Raw genomic sequence first — 15,923 nt, 5'->3', positions numbered from 1 at the left:
GTGTGTAAAGAGCATTATGGGAGCACGAAATAGGAAACAGCTAATGGGGTCAGAAGGAGTGGGAGAAGGCTGCACAGAGGAGGGGACATCAGCACTGGATCTTGGATTGACTGCAAGGAGGAAATATTATGTTCAAAGGTAAAAAAGAAACATGAAATGGTGTGGAATAGTCAAGAAGCATTGAGGTCTGTGTGTGTGAGTGAGAGGGGAGAAGATGGGAAAGATTGATTGAAATTAGATTGTGAAAAGCTCGAGTCCTACATCAGAGATATGGCCAGCAAAAGTGTTTAAGTAGGCTGGTGCTGCAGCTTTCTTGAAGAACTCTTGAGAAATGAGGAATTTTACCAGTGAGCTCTGAGTACAATATTTTCAGTGGGAGTAGTTTCTGATTTCCAAGATATCTGTAGATGCATCAACCACAGGGATGTGCTCAACTATAATTCTAGTAACCTGAATGAAGTGGCATCATTTCCTTCCTTTTAACCCATATGATTATATTTAGCAGGATTAACCAAGACAATAAAGTGGGAGGTGAGAGGAGAGACACCGACAGTCCATGGCACCAAGAATCAGAACAGGAAGGAGCAGGATCTTTGAGAGACACCCAAAAACTCTTTCTCACAGTCCAGGGTGGCACCTGAGAAGACATTTATTGTCTTGAGCATTTTACTACGATATTAAATGAATAGCTATAAAATTCTTACAGGGATGGTTCAGGGCTCTGTTGTCTAAACCCAGTATTAGAGAGGATGACAGAGGTCTGGGTTGGAGGAGGAGAACACAGTCCAGTCAGACTGATACTGCTCTGTATCCTGCAGACTTGAGTCTAGAACCCCACTCGGAGGCGGGGCTGCTTACTTCCTGAAAACGGGTGAGTAGGTAAAGGCCACTGAGGGTCACATCAGTGTGCAAGCTGCCTTTCTACCCACTGTAAAGGAAGTTGCCTTGGAAGTTGAACTTGATTCAAACTTTGGAGAGATTATCTCTCTCTCAGCCTATTTCTTTTCTTTTCTTTTTTTTTTTTTAAGATTTTATTTATTTATTTGACAGAGAGAGATCACAAGCAGGCAGAGAGAGGAGGAAGCAGGCTTCCTGCTGAGCAGAGCCCGATGTGGGGCTCGATCCCAGGACCCTGGGATCATGACCTGAGCCGAAGGCAGAGGCTTTAACCCACTGAGCCACCCAGGCGCCCCATCTCTCAGCCTATTTCTTAACTCTGGGAACTGTTGACCAAGGTGAACTAAAATCAAAGAATGAGTGAGTGAGAGTTGGTTGTTTTGATAGTTTGATACAAGTATCATTCAACAGTTTTTGAGTTACAGCTTTCTTCCCTAATCTTAATCTGCCCTGTTTGGTGTAACCTAATCTAGAAAGACCTATGCAGGCAACATGACCTTAAGATGATCACTAATCAATAACTTTGAAGTGAAGTAATGGTATAGTCCCAGGCTTTTGTAGGTATGAAGATGGTGGTGATGACATTGACCCAAGTTAGTGGTATGACTGTAATTCTCAGGATCACAAAGCAGCATTAAAAACTTCTTTTAATGTCCTTAGAAAAGATATTAGATACAGTTTATTTTTTGCCATGTCATTTTCTACTAGAAAGTATTTTTACAGTAAGACTGTAGAGGCAGTATGGCTTAGTAGGTAAGAGCCTGGACTCTGAAACCAGATGGCCTGGATCTGAGCTCTTCCACTTCATAGTGGTATAACTTTGAGCAAGTTACTTAACCTCTCTGTGCTTCAGTTTCCTCATCTGTAAAATGAGGATTAATCATCCTATCCACCTCCTAGACTGATAAGGATTAAATGAGTTTTCTGACAAATGGCAATGCTGTATGAGCACTAGCTATTATTAGTAATACTTCTGTTAAAATCAGGCATGGGAAGTAGCCACCCAAAATGAACGCTACTCTCTGAGCTTCACATTTAGAACTATACACTATAGTAAAAGGAGAAAAAGTACATGTATGCAGTTGGCCTTGTGCTGGGGCCTGTGTCATCTCATACAAGACTCCCTACATCCCTGTCCATTAAAGGATAATCTCTATTTTAAAGATGAGGAAGGCATGGCTCAGAGAACTTTATATGCTCCAGAGGATAGGGAGCTGATCTGAGCTTGAGTCCTATTCTGGTGCTCATGGTTTCGTGTGTACTATGGTTCCCTTTAGAATTCTTCTGGCATAAGTAGCAAACTCTGAAAAAGCAGAATTTAAATGTACATGTCACAGCTGGTGTTTTCACAATGCTCTGTGCTCTCCTCTCCCTTCCCCTCTTGCAAAGTTTGTCTGAGATGGTTTCTTGTCTTACGTGGTTCCTCTTTTACTGTACAGCTACACTAAGGAGAATGTTATGGAGAGAGAGGCCACTGGCATGGTCCCTGATCTCCTCTCCAGCCCCACCATGTTCCCTCTAATACTTCACTGTCTCCTCTGTCATGGAGCAGCCTACTCTCTTAGTAGAATTCAAAATACTCACACTGGTATTCTAGCTCCCAAGAGCATGTGGAAGGAGGAGTAAATCCTTCCTAGACCTCTAGAAAGCTTATTTTCTTTTGGAAGGTTAGAACTTTTGTTATCCTGTGAATGTCTCAGACATCTTTTGGATGCAATTCATGGATGTTTACATCTGGGAAGTTCTGAAAGTCTTCATAACTGCCCGAGCATCATTAAGATGCAGACAATTCCAGGATTGCACAACTCGACTTGTAAACGCGTGTCGGGATGACCCTGGCTCTTTATAGAGAAACCCATAAAGTCTCCACAGCTTGGCAGTTGGACAGACTATAGATTTGAAGATAACATTTTGGGACCTTATGGGAATCAACAACCTTTTCCTTGTATGCTCCAACTTTTACTTCCATTTGTGGTCCACTGCCCTTCATCCCTCATTACCACACCCTGAAATTATATAGGTATTTATAAGAACGTATATTCATATACATTGGGTTGTTTTTTTGCATATTGTATTCCAAGCCCATGCATGTAGAAAGACAATTACCACTCTACCTCAAGCTCACGGAGTATGCAATCAAGGCTCATTATGCCCCCAGTTCTCATCCCATTCACACCCTTTATGTCTCAAAAAAAGAGTGAATGGAGAGCAAGGAATATTGCAGGATATGAAGGGAGTGAGAAGTCAAACAAACATGCAGAGAAATTGGAACCAAAAAGCGAACAATTTAGGTGAAAATAGTTTGTGGAGTTTTCATCTTTGAAGTTTGAGAAATTTTACTTTGTATTGGATCCGTTTCTTGAATCATGATCCCTTGGGTCTGGCATAAAGCTATAATTTTCAGAAGGTTCATTTCTGCAAAAGCTTATGGTTATGGAGAGAAATCAATGTCTGTAGGCCCATGAATCAGAGTCTAAAAAGTCTGTTTGGGTATTTAAGGTCTCATAAAATGTAACATAGAGAGAGACTTGTGGAGTATCCGAGCTGGAAACAATCATGGAAACAAGGTAGTCCAGCCCCTGCTTTTAGGGATGAGGCTACAGTGCTGGGGGAGGTTGAATGATTTATCTAGGTCCCATGACTGCAAGTACGGGTAGAGATCCAGAACAAGGACAGACCTCCCAACCCCTAAACTAGTGTATTTCCAACATTATCACATATTACTAATTGTTTGGAAGCACTGAGCCAAAGCATGAACCATGGATCATGTAAGTGAGAGAATCTTAGCAATAGAAGAAACCTTGGAGGTCATGTAGCACCATTTCCCTCCTTGATGCAAAAATCCTCTTGGTGACATCCTTGACAGATGGCCACTAGTCTCTACTGGCTTAACTCCGATGCCAGAAAGCTCAGTGCTTTATAAGACAGCTTGTTTTGTCTTTGGACAAAAGATTAAATTTGTATTTTTAAAGGATCAATCCAGAAGGAGTGAGGGTGGCTAGAGGTGAATGGCAGATTTTTAGTGATGGCGAGGAATTTTACTCTCTTTACCATCTTAAATTGAGAATAAATATGCTGACCCTGTAGTGTCTTTGCAAGGATTAGAGCTGAGTTTATAAAGCATCTGCCATAGTGGTTGCTTCAAAATAAGAGCTCAAATTATAGTCATCATCGGCTTTTATCATCATGATCCCATTTTTTTGAGATTATGCCCTCTGGAGCAGCATAGACTATGTCTAATCCCACAAATATTTGAATGCAGTTAGCATGACCCTCTAAGTCTTTTCTTCTTCAGACTAAATATTCCCTGATTCTTCTACGGTTCTTCCGGTGATGCATTTTGGATGCCTTCATTGCTTTCATTCCCTGCTATTTGTCAATTTCCCCCTTAAAATGTGGTGGCCAAATGTGGTCAGTTCAGCATGCTTTCCAGTGGAATAATTACTTCCCTTGATCTGGACATTGCACTTATCCTATAGCAACCTAGATTTATGTTAGCATTTTTGGAGGCTAGATCACAAATTTGGCTCAAGTAAAAACCTGACTCTACTACCCAGAACATAAGCTGTGCCTCCCAACATTGTGTCAACTGTAGATCTGACAAGCATGATTTTTACATCTTCATCCAAGCTGTTGATAAAAATGTTGAACAAGAGAAGGCCAGGGGCTGAGCTTCAAGGAACACTTCTGATCCTTCCCTGCATATTGACCCCCATCCGCTGGTTTGGTGACACTGTTTGGCTAGCTCCAAATCTCTGCACCTATACTAGCAAAAATAACTCTGCAAGATGTGGTCACTCGTTGTGTTTTTGAAATTGGATATTTAATTTATCCAGAGGTAAAATGCCATTCTTTTTATCAATGAAGACAGGTTTTGAACCTATAATTGGGAAAATATGAACTCAGAAAATAATTTCATGTTTGAGTTACTATGTAATGCTTAAAGGAAAAAAAAATAATCTTCTCTTAATGTGAAATGATAATGCTTGCCTAATTGTTTATTTTTCCAAAACGTTTTGAAATTACTCTCTGGGTCTGGGGGAAGGAGTGTGGAGAATTTGTGGGTTTCATGTGTGGTAGAAAGAGGAGATTATTGAAGAATTAGAATACAACTTGTATGAGCCTTTTCCATCTCAGGTGGAGGTCACAGAGACAAAGAGATGTCTTAAATTTTGGTGGAAGAGGATATGAGTTATAGTCCTGGATAGTTTCTAAAATTCTTTTTAATGATTCTCATTAAAGAGGTCGTTCTTTCTTTCATTTAACATGCTTGCCTCCTGAAGAAATCAAATCAACTTCTTTGTGCTACAGCGCAGATCGGTTTTTCCTGGTGTTCATGCTGGAGATAAGGAGTAGTTGTTGCCAACCTTTATGTCAAAGTGCTCAAGACTCAGAGCTCACTTCTTGGCATCTCTCTCCAAGGGCTCATTTAATATTTTCCCAAAGGCTTTACTTCCAGTCTACATTCCAGGTTTGTGGGTTTCATCTTAACTCTGGTCCCTTCTATTTCTCTAGCCCATAATCAAACAAGCACCTTAATATCCAAAACTCTATTACCATGAGCCTACTTTGAGATCTCAAGGTAAACAGACAAAAGTTAGCACTCTCAAAAGTTGACCAGAAAATAAAAGACCTCCTCATACCGAATATTTTAGGAATGTCATTTTATAGTTTATTTACTCACTCAGGATTTATTCAGCACTTATTATATGCCAGGCACTGATTTAGGCAACAGAGGCAATGGGGAGTAAAATCAGATTTAGTCTCTTCTCAGATTGTGCTTATGTTCTCTAGGAAGAAACATGTTAATCAAACCAAAACAGTTGTGAACTTATAAAAAGTACTGCAAAGGAGAGGGTACCCACCAGTATAGAGGTCAAGGAAGTCTTCCTCATGTGATGCTTAATCTGAGATTTGAGGGTCAAGTCAGGGGAGGGCACAGGTAGCAGAAAATAGCATACCCCAAGCCCCTGTGCTGAAATGGAGGTGAGCAGTATGAGGGCAAGAACATGCTAGAAAGTTGGAGTGAAGAGCAGAGAGCAAGAGTGAGAATAGCATAAGATGAGCTGGGAGGTAGGAATCGTCCCTTATAGGCCTTGTAGGTCACACAAAGAGTGCTCTCAATGTCTTCTGAACCATGAAAGTCATCTAAGAAGCTTGTAGGGTGGGGGTGGAGGAGTGTGGTTGAGTAAGGAGAATTGTATGATGTGATTAGTTTTGTATTTCAAAAAGATCACCATGGCTGTATATGGGCAAAAGGAGAAAGGGAAGCCATAGTGAGTGACAGACCAGTTAGAAGACCGCTGTCTAGTTGGGTCTAGATGCTGGTTGGGTGTAGATTGGTAGAACATAAAATGGAAAGAGAATGAAAGATAGAAAGATAGAAAGAGATGAAGGCTGTGTAGGTTGAATTTGCAGTAGTTGGGGTCTGCCTATGGAAGTGATGGAAAAGAGGTATCAAGGGTAACTCAAGGAGAGTTCATACATTTTATATCCTTTTTTAAACAATTTAAAGATTATTATTTTAAATTTCAGATTATGTAGCTCTAGTCATACATAATCCTTAATAGCACAGCACAAGAGAATTAATTCTAGAGATTTATTTATTTATTTGACAGGCAGAGATCACAAGTAGGCAGAGAGGCAGGCAGAGAGAGGAGGAAGCAGGCTCCCTGCTGAGTAGACAGCCCGACTCCGGGCTTGATCCCAGGACCCTGGGATCATGACCTAAGCTGAAGGCAGAGGCCTAACCCACTGAACCATCCAAGTGCCCCAAGAGAAACAATTCTAAAAGGAAAGTCTGAAGTCCTTCTGTGCCTGAGATTTAGCAAAGTAGATGACTGTGAGCAAGATGAAAAATTGTTGAATATCTCCGAGGATCCAAACAATGGAGAAAAAATAAGTATCTGTAACTGTTGACTTCATCAAGGCCTCATTAGGACCCAGGGAAATACGTTAAGGCTCACTTTCAAAAGAAGTAACAGAATTATCTTTATTTTCATTATTATTTTAGTTCAAGTCTCTAGACCCTATAAAAAGAACTTAAGCGTATCCCTGCACTGCCACTCCAACACAAATCACCATTTCCTTTCATCTTGCTTTGACCAACCCCAATATTTTCCCACGTCAGAAAAACCTTCCAGTGTATAAGAGGAGCCTTTGGACCACGTGTGTGTATATAAGCCTGTTCATGCCTCTGGGATCCCACGATAACACAGTCGGCTCACAGTCTAAGCCAGGTGCCCAGTTTCCATCTGGACTCCTGACAAACTGTGTGGTCAGGATTTAGAAATCAGAAATCTGGGAAAGGCGCAATGTGATGGACATAGCCACCCCAAATACCATATATGTTATCACCATCATTTAACACATAGTGCAGGAAATCCTGTTCTTTGCAGAAGAACTTCAAAGAACCACTTCTAGTTCTCCTGGGTAACATTTATTTTTTTCTTTGCTAACCCCAAAGCGCAGACAGATATATATTTTCCCTCTAGTAAATTGCTAGTGACACTCCATTTCTTTCCTGCCATCCTCAACCCATTGTCCAACTGACCTCTCGAATTTCACTACCCTTCTAAGCTGAGGAGCTGTGCTTAGCTGTTTACAGAGGCCCACTTGCTTGGCTTTACCCTGTACTTTCCCTTTCTTTTTTAGGCTCTGAATTTCTTACCTTTTAGCTCTGCCATGTTGATGAGACTTCCTCTACCCCCATGTGAATCCTCTTCTTTTGTCCCAGTGACTTTTTTTTTAATAGGAAGAGCTGTCTTTTAAGACAGCTTGACCTTGCATGTTTTACCTTACTTTTGCATTTTAAACAAAGAAACCTTCATTTATGTCATCAGAAATAAGCACATGATGTTAGTTCCCTTAAGTGACTCAGATGTCTCATTTAGGCCTTCACTAGTTTATTCGTGTGATGTATGTTTGCTGAGTGCCTACTGTGTTCCTAGCACCACGAGAGAGAGCTATGAACACAAACATTATGCGTTCTAGAGGAAGACAGTGAACGAGTGAATGAACAAGCAGTCATTGTTCTGTATTCCATTATTCCATTAAAATCATTCGAGATTGATTTTATGGAAATGCAGTAGAAAGTTGCAACTTTTGCTCTTGGCATTGGATTCCAGACACCCAGTCATCTGTTGTAGTTATCCATCCTCACTCTCCAGGTAGCTGAGGCTGCTTCATGAGTACCCAGATTATGATTTGGGAAAGTAGTACTTTCCTGGGGGAAAAAAATAGCTGATTGGTCACTCTCCTAGGACTGCAAAAGAAACAATAACCCAGTGTGAGTGTCATTCAAAGCAGGTTGCTGAGCAGTTCTGCAGTAAATCATAGTATTGTGCACTTAGAATGGAAATCATTTTCAAATGCAGTATATATCACACCAAGTCAGGGAAGATATGCACCAAATGTCTCTGATATAAACCTCACATCAGGATGGCGACAGAGTGATTAGTGAACTTTAAGGTATTTTCTTATATGCTTGACTGTTAGGGTAGGTAGTTATTTTTCATCTGCTTATAGTTGTAAGTTATAACAAGACGGATGGATTCATGTCTTGCCAGAAGCCATAACTCTTTACTTAGTTGACATGACCAGATTCTCAATTTCATCCTCTGAGAGCTTAAGAGCACAATAAGACATTGACTTCTTCTGACCTTTCTTCTGTCTTCTCTGGGCAGAATATCTCGATGCATAACACAGTTGGTGGGGCCATGGCAGGGCCCGGAGCTCACCAGCTTGGCAGCACCCGGATGCCCAACCATGACACCAGCGTTGTGATTCAGCAAGCCATGCCGTCACCCCAGTCCAGCTCTGTCATCACACAGGCACCTTCTACCAACCGCCAGATCGGGTAAGGAGACTTCCTCGGCTGTCTCTGGGGCCTGGTTGGAGCTCAGAGAATGTTTTGGAGTTTCTCCTTGTTTCTGGTGCTCACACTGGATGAGACAGAAGTTGGTGTTCCTGGTTGGTGTGAGATCACCTGACATGTAGAATGATGTTTTAATGGGAGAAGGGAGGGGAGTCCCTATGGGTTGGCGACTGTTTTGTCCTGGACTTTAGGGGCCAAAGCAAGTCATTCTGTGCCATCACTTCTTCAGACAAGATATATGACTGTGGAAAGCACTTTGGATGTTATGGAGAGGAGAACATAGTTTTCAGGCCAGATGCTTAAGGATGGTAGAGGGAAGTTTCACGAGTCCATTTCCCTCCCCAAGAGTGTATCCCTTGGTTCCTAAGATCTGCTGAGCACATCCCCTGGGTCTTTCATGTATTTCCAGTCTTCCTTCCTTTGATGATTCTTCCTTGCTTCTTCTCCTTGTTAATACCTCTTTATTAGCTCTCCTCTTCCTCTGTATTGGCCCAGGTTCATTCCTGGAATAGACAAAACAAAACAAAAAGCCAGCCCTTTCCCCCTCATTTATGTAAAAAAGATAAGAGTACGGTATTGAGCAAAATTGGCAGAAAGGTCCTGTCAGAATCCCAGACACTCTGTATTATGAGATGCAAAGAATTTTCACTACTGTGTCTCAGGTGACAGCTCTAACCCCTGGCTATTTAGAGTGTGGTCTGAGGACCCACAGCCTGGGCATGAACGGTGAGCTTCTTGGAAATGCAGAATCTCTGGCCTGCTTCCTTATCTTCAGGATGATGGTGGTGGTGTGTCTTCTTTCCACCCTCACAAGAGCAGAGTGAAGAGGAAATAAAAGATTTAAGAGCAGTCGGGTTCTCAGGAAGAAAAGGTAGTAACTTAAGCCAAAGAGCTCTGATAAATTTATATTGCTGGAAGCTGAGAACTGCATGCGGTACATTCCCAGAATTCTCTCTTTAAAATAGGAAAGGGAACTTGTGGTGCTTGGTATGTGCATCAGAATTTAGTGTGAATATTCAGTTGAATATTGGATATGGTGATTAAAACAAAAAAAAAGCATTAAAAGCTGACCCACAATTTTCCAGTGTGTCTTTCCCCCTTTGTTTTTGTTTTTTAAAGATTTTATTTTTAAGTAATCTCTACACCCAACATGGGGCTTGAACTTACAGCCCCAAAGTCAATAGTCGCATGCTTTACCAATGAGCCAGGCAGCTGCTATCCCCTCCCCTCCTTTATTAATGCCTGTAGAATTTCAGATCAAGAGCGAGCACCAGGAACGACATTGGCTCCTTCCTTTTTAGAATGCCCTAGAAGAGGGGGTACTTTTTCTCTCAGCGTTTCTCAGCTTCCCAGATGGGCTGTGATTTGTGAAGACCCATCTTAACAAATGAGAGCTCTGGGCAATGACTGTTTTGTGAGTCTGTCATAGGTACATTTGGTTTCCCTTTTAAGAAACAGAATATTACTCTGGCCATTCGAATGCTTAGCTTTGTTGGAAGAAACCAATACTAAATGAGCTAGTATCCCTGTGAAATATTTCTTTTCAAATGACTATGGGAGCAAATATTGCCACCATCTAAAGCAAGAACCTATAATGTACTAAGAGGGTGGGGTGGGTTCTTTAAAGACAGCATCTAAATGTCCCGGGACTCCTTCGCTCTAGTGGCTTGCCTTTGGGCAGACAATTCACAGTTAGGCCAGCTAATTATAATTATTTTATTTTTCTTTCAAGGGGAAAAAAACATAAAATGTGTTGGAGTTTACTAGCAATTTTATAACATTCCTTCCCCTCTGGAGTTCTCCTGCCTCCCCCTCAACCTCCAACCCAACTACCCTCTTGGAGGCCCTTAGTATTCAGCCATTGTTAGTACAAGACTGGGTTTTGTGAAACAGTCTTTTAAGGGTTAGCACTCAATTCTGAGATGGGTGTTGACTCTGTCAATAATTTACCCAGCTGGCCCAGGGCTGTACCGTTGGGTGACATTTCCAGGCTATGTCACTGTGCCTGGATGGGTGGGAGTGTTTCTCTGGTACATGGGACCTCCCAACCTACTCCATCTTCTCATTTACTCCCAATCCTGGGGTGCTGTGTGTCTCTCCTGGTGTGTTCTAGGAGATAATTGTCACTTTGGGGACTCTGTGTCATTGCCAAGCTTGAGGGAGTCTGTTTCTTTTCTTCAGATCCTTCCCTGTCGTGCTTACCATGTTGATTCCAACCCACACATCCTGTCATTTCCATTTTCCCCATGTGACCCGTCCAAAACCTTGCCCGGATGGCCATGGGGGCTCAGCAAGGAACAACCCAACCCATCTCACCAGTGGATTCAGAATGAAACTCTAGGTGGTAACATTTGGGGATGGTTGACTCTTTTATTTCTCCCAGCAAAGAGGAAATGAGTACTTATTTTAAAACATGAGTTTCCTCTGGAGACTGTGTCTTTAAATGAGCATTTGAAATTGCAGATAGTTTTGTTTTGTTTTTTTTTTTGAGACTGCACAGAACCATATTGTAGTAATATTCTGATTTTTATCACAACCTCAAATATTTAAGTGTCAAAATCTGGCCAAGCCACCTGCAAATGTTTGCCATGGCTACTGGCCAACAAAAACAGCAAACAGCAATGAAAGTCTTCATTCAGGCTCAGCGCTTAAGCTGCATCCAGGCAGGGAGGCTGGGACCCACCTGTGCCCACGCACAGTGCTTTTTGCTGTGGCCAGTGGGTGTGTGTTCACGACTGGAACTTTGTGGGAGAGGGAGGGGGCCGCCTGTCTCCTGCTCCCCCTTTTTCCTTCCCTTTTCCCGGTGCTTGGCTTCTGCTGCCAACCTTACTTTTGCTTTCTTTTCTGACCCTTCTTTTCTGCTGTATTTAAGCTTTAGAGGCTTGTATGTATGGGGAATTGGTGCGGACAAGGAAAGGCTTGGAAATGGGAATAGCACTGGTGTCTGGGGAAGGTTTTTGGGGACCGAATTCATGCATTTTTGTAAGCATTTGATTTTCATACTGTTTGAGCAGGCACTGAGCCAATGTAGAACAAAATGGGTGGAAATGCAAAAATCCAAAGAAAGAAATGTAAAGGTAGATAAGCAGCACAAGCAACTTCCGTGCCATCCCATATCCTCCCCCCGCCCCCTCCAACATACCTATGCCCCGTTCCATCAAAGTAATGCTGTTATTCCAATAGAAACTAGAGGTAAGTATAAATATCCCCAATCGCACTCGTGTGGTTAGGCAGGCTAGAAAAATACATGGTGCTAGAGAGTGTGGGAGGCATCCCCAAACTAGAGACTACTTGTGCTTAGTCAGACTGGCAGACGCTCTGTCGGGAAGAGTGTCTTTGGCTGATTGATGGTAGCATTTTAGGAGATAAGTTTTCCAGATGGGAAAAAAAAAAAAAAAAGAGTTGAGCCATGGGCTGTGGGGGAGACAAGTGAGACAGAAAACAAGCATGTGTTAAATATAGATGAAATCGATTCAGCCTTGGACCAAATATGTGGCAGATTCCAAGCAGTATCTCTATTGCAGTCATTTTTATTAGATATCATGTAACAGGCTCATTAATTCAGGATTAAGTCAACAGAACCTGGGGAAAATGGTAGATGGACATGTAGTGGTCATGTAAATTCCCTTTCTCTGTCTCTCACTCTCTCTTTGTCTCTCTCTCTCTCTCCGCCTGAGATGTTTTTGTAGGAGTCAATAAGCAGTTGAGAAGGTGGCTTAATCTTAGTAGATCCTAGCTTTCCTGAAGAAGCCTATTGCTCTTTATGGAGTAAGTGCAAGCAAGTAATTCGGGCTCACTAATTCTTCCAGAGAACAACCAAGACAGTCTAGAACGTGGAGATCCATGAGGATGGACATGAGTACAGAATTCTGATCGGTTGTAGGAGACACTGCCACAGTACCTCATGCCTTTTCTTCCTGGATTCTTTCTGTATTCCAAATGTTCTACAGATTCTGTTCTCTCTGGGGATCTGGGCAAATAAGCAAGCTTGCTAGGTGATTGGTGAAAATTACTCGATCATAATAGTTTACAATATAGAAATGTTCTGTGCATAACATCAAAATATACAAGTGTTCCTACCAAGGCCCATATTTGGCAGAAGTTATCTGGCTCATTGTGGAATATTCTAGTTAAGGTATCAGGAAACTTGAAAATACGGTCACCAGCATGCGTCTAGGAAGCCATGTATGTATGAAATTCCTCCTCAATTTTATATCACTTATATTCCTGGCACAGACGTGTCCATGTTCGTGTGACATCATAAATCCTATTTGCATGGGCTTGTGGCCGGGCAGTGTCGACCGAATACTTAGCCAGAAATCTATATAAAATGCCATAGAAGGAAGTCTTGTTTTATGTAAAAATAAAGAGGAGTCAATACTCATCATAAATTGTGCCTCCTCTCACCCTTTCTGCACTCCTCTCTCTCTTTTCTCTTTGCAATCCCTGACGCTATGTATCATGCAGAATATCAGCCATAGCTCATCAGACATTACCAAGGAAAATAATAATAATACCAATAGCAATAGAAGCTTGTTACATCTCAGATGTGTTGCCATCAAAAGCAGTACTACCTTTTCTACCGGAGTCACATGGCTTTGTTGCTGGAGTTGCTGTTGCTGTTGGTGGTGTCCTTTGAGATGGGAATGGTCATCGATCTGAAGATTTTTGTGTCATTGTTGCTCGGGGTGGTGGGGGTGGGGAATGGGAGGTCCATAAATGACGCTGTCACAGAAAAGAGCATTTAAGGAAGACTTCAGTAAGACAGCTTATCCTTCAGGAATGTGCTTGCTCTGTAAATGTGTAGGTGTGTGAAATCACTATTAAGAGTTTTCTTGAACTGGGCATGATTAAGACTACCGCTGCCCACCACAGGCTGATGTTAGTGACATCCAGGCCAGTCTTCTTTCTGCCGGAGGAGGCAGACCAGCAGGTCCCAGGTCACTGGCCCATAGCCCTTTGCCAGGATAGCTTGAAGACCCTCTTGAGGAATTCAGAAGAGAAGCCATTACTTCCTGCTTTGTGTTTTGCTGAGTATCATGGCTATGAACATTGCTTTATTGTTAGAAAGTTGCTGGATCTTTCACAGCCCCGAGAACATTTACGAGGGCCCTTCAGGGGGATGCTTTCTGAAAGGGTTGACAGACTTAACCATATGGCTCCCGTTAAATCCCATGCAGAGCCTTGAGAAATTACCTCTGACAAGGGGGCCAGCAGCCTTCCACTCACAGAGTTTTATGTGTGGAACGAAAAATTAAGTACTGATACTTGAGGAAATATAAGGTTTCTTAACATTCAGAAGTTGTAATACCACATGGTATTGTGGCCAGATGAAGGGGGCAGAGCCAGAGCTGTGTATTCCAAGAAGTAGAAAAGTATCCTTGCTCTTGTCTCTGAATCTGGCTCCTGCCTCAGATTCTCCAGGCAAGTTTTGTGTGTCTTGGTACTACAGCACCTCAGCTGGAACACAGCAAGCCTGGTATCTCAGCCACTTTAGAGGGGTAAGGTTAAATACCACAAACCTGGTAGCTTGAACAACAGATATTCATTTCTTGCAGTTCAGGAGGATTGAAAGTACAAGGTCAGGGACCTTGGTCAGCAGGTGTGGTTCTTGGTGAGGACCCATTTCCTGTTGGCAGACAACTGCCATCTTGCTGTGTGCTCACCTGACTTCTTCTTTGTGCTTGGTGGGGTTTTGGGGTTGGGGAGAGTTAGTAAACTCTGGTATTTCTTCCTCTTATAAGAATATTGATCCCATTATGGGGACTCCACCCTCAAGACCTCATCTAAACCCAGTTACTTCCCAAGGCCCTACCTCCTAATACCATCACATGGGGGGTGGTAAGGTTTCACCCTGTGAATCTGGGGAGTACACAAGCATACAGTCCATAAACAGCTAGTGTTGTTGGGATAGAACCTTGGAGGTCACTCCTCAATGGCTCAAACTTTTTTGTTAGAAAAGCTCTTGGTTACCAGGCTGATCGTGAAGACAAAGAAGCTGCCATTTATCCAACATCTGCTACGTGCCAGGCACTGACCTAGCATTGCATTTTGTTTCCTATCATTGCCCAAGAGCCCAGGGAGGCAGATGTTCTTTGCTCCAGTTTTATTGCTCAAAGAAGAGAAGTAACTTGTCGAGTATAATTCAGCCAGTGAAATGAACAGTTTTGAGTGTAGGTCTGTTGGACTCCAAAGCACGTGCTTTCCCTCTACTCCTATGCATAGCTACCCCAGTGCTGTGGAAGACACATGAGCTTATCTGACCATTTGGGAGAATCATTTACCCACAGGAATTGGCCAATGCTCAGTCTGTCTGGTTCCAGTGTGAGGAGCTTCTGTGCTTTCACACACCTGCCGCATGGTCAAGGGCAGAGGGAGACACCTTGAGTCTCCAGTAGCTGCTTTAGTCCTCCAGGAGAAAGAGGCAGGTGGTCCCTGGCCCCCAAGAAAGGGAGATCAGGGACTGTCTTGGGCACATGGAGCAGAGAGTTGGTCTCTCCTGGGAGAAACCAACTGGCCACATGCCCTCCTTTGTAAGAAAAACCAAAATCACCACAGAGAGTGCTCTTTTTTCATCCATTTGTTTGCTCTGCATTTGGCTTCTTTGTCTGAAGGAAGACCCCTATTCCTTGACCCAATGAAGTATGGCTTCCAGACTTGTTCTGATTCCTGCTGTGGATAGGTGTCTTTGCCTGTGACTTCCTCCCCTTGGAGGAGGATTTCATTTCCAGATCTTATGAACAGAAGCCCTGCTCACAAAGTTCCAGAAGCTTCCATTTAAGTCTCTCCATGTGTATCTCCCCCCACCCCATTTTTGGAAACAGATAGGCACCAATGAGAATCTGCTTTTAGAACAAATAGCCCAGGATCATTTGGTTTGTGTCTATCATAAACCTGGACAATTTTTCTTTTCTGCAGCATATTGAAAAGACATACCTGGAGAGCAAGAGCTTCCTCAGAACTAAACTATGTCAGATCAGAGGAGAGTCTTGGGAAAGTATTGGCCATGAGTTCAGAGGTCACAGGTTTGGGATAGTCCAGGCTCTGTCATTTAATAGGTTTTCAGCCTTGGCCTAGTGCTCCACCTCTGTGGGCCTCAGTTCCTTCATCTGTATACAAAAAGCTTAACTAGCTGGTGGGAAGTCAGTCC

At 42.6% G+C, this 15,923-nt stretch overlaps 1 protein-coding gene across 3 annotated transcripts in view; it reads left to right on the top strand.

Annotated features, from left to right (window-relative positions):
- Nucleotides 1-15,923, top strand: part of CREB5 (cAMP responsive element binding protein 5) — a 403,227-nt gene that overhangs the window by 144,500 nt on the left and 242,804 nt on the right. For all 3 annotated transcript variants that reach the window (XM_032304276.1, XM_032304274.1, XM_032304277.1), the window contains one exon: nt 8,583-8,755. In XM_032304276.1, coding sequence (XP_032160167.1) covers nt 8,583-8,755 — 173 coding nt within the window. The remainder of the gene's footprint in view (nt 1-8,582; nt 8,756-15,923) is intronic.

This window comes from Mustela erminea, chromosome 11 (genome assembly GCF_009829155.1).
Source record: "Mustela erminea isolate mMusErm1 chromosome 11, mMusErm1.Pri, whole genome shotgun sequence".
NCBI lineage: Eukaryota > Metazoa > Chordata > Mammalia > Carnivora > Mustelidae > Mustela > Mustela erminea.
Note: the sequence above shows the minus strand (reverse complement) of the source record. Positions and strands in the feature narration are given on the sequence as shown.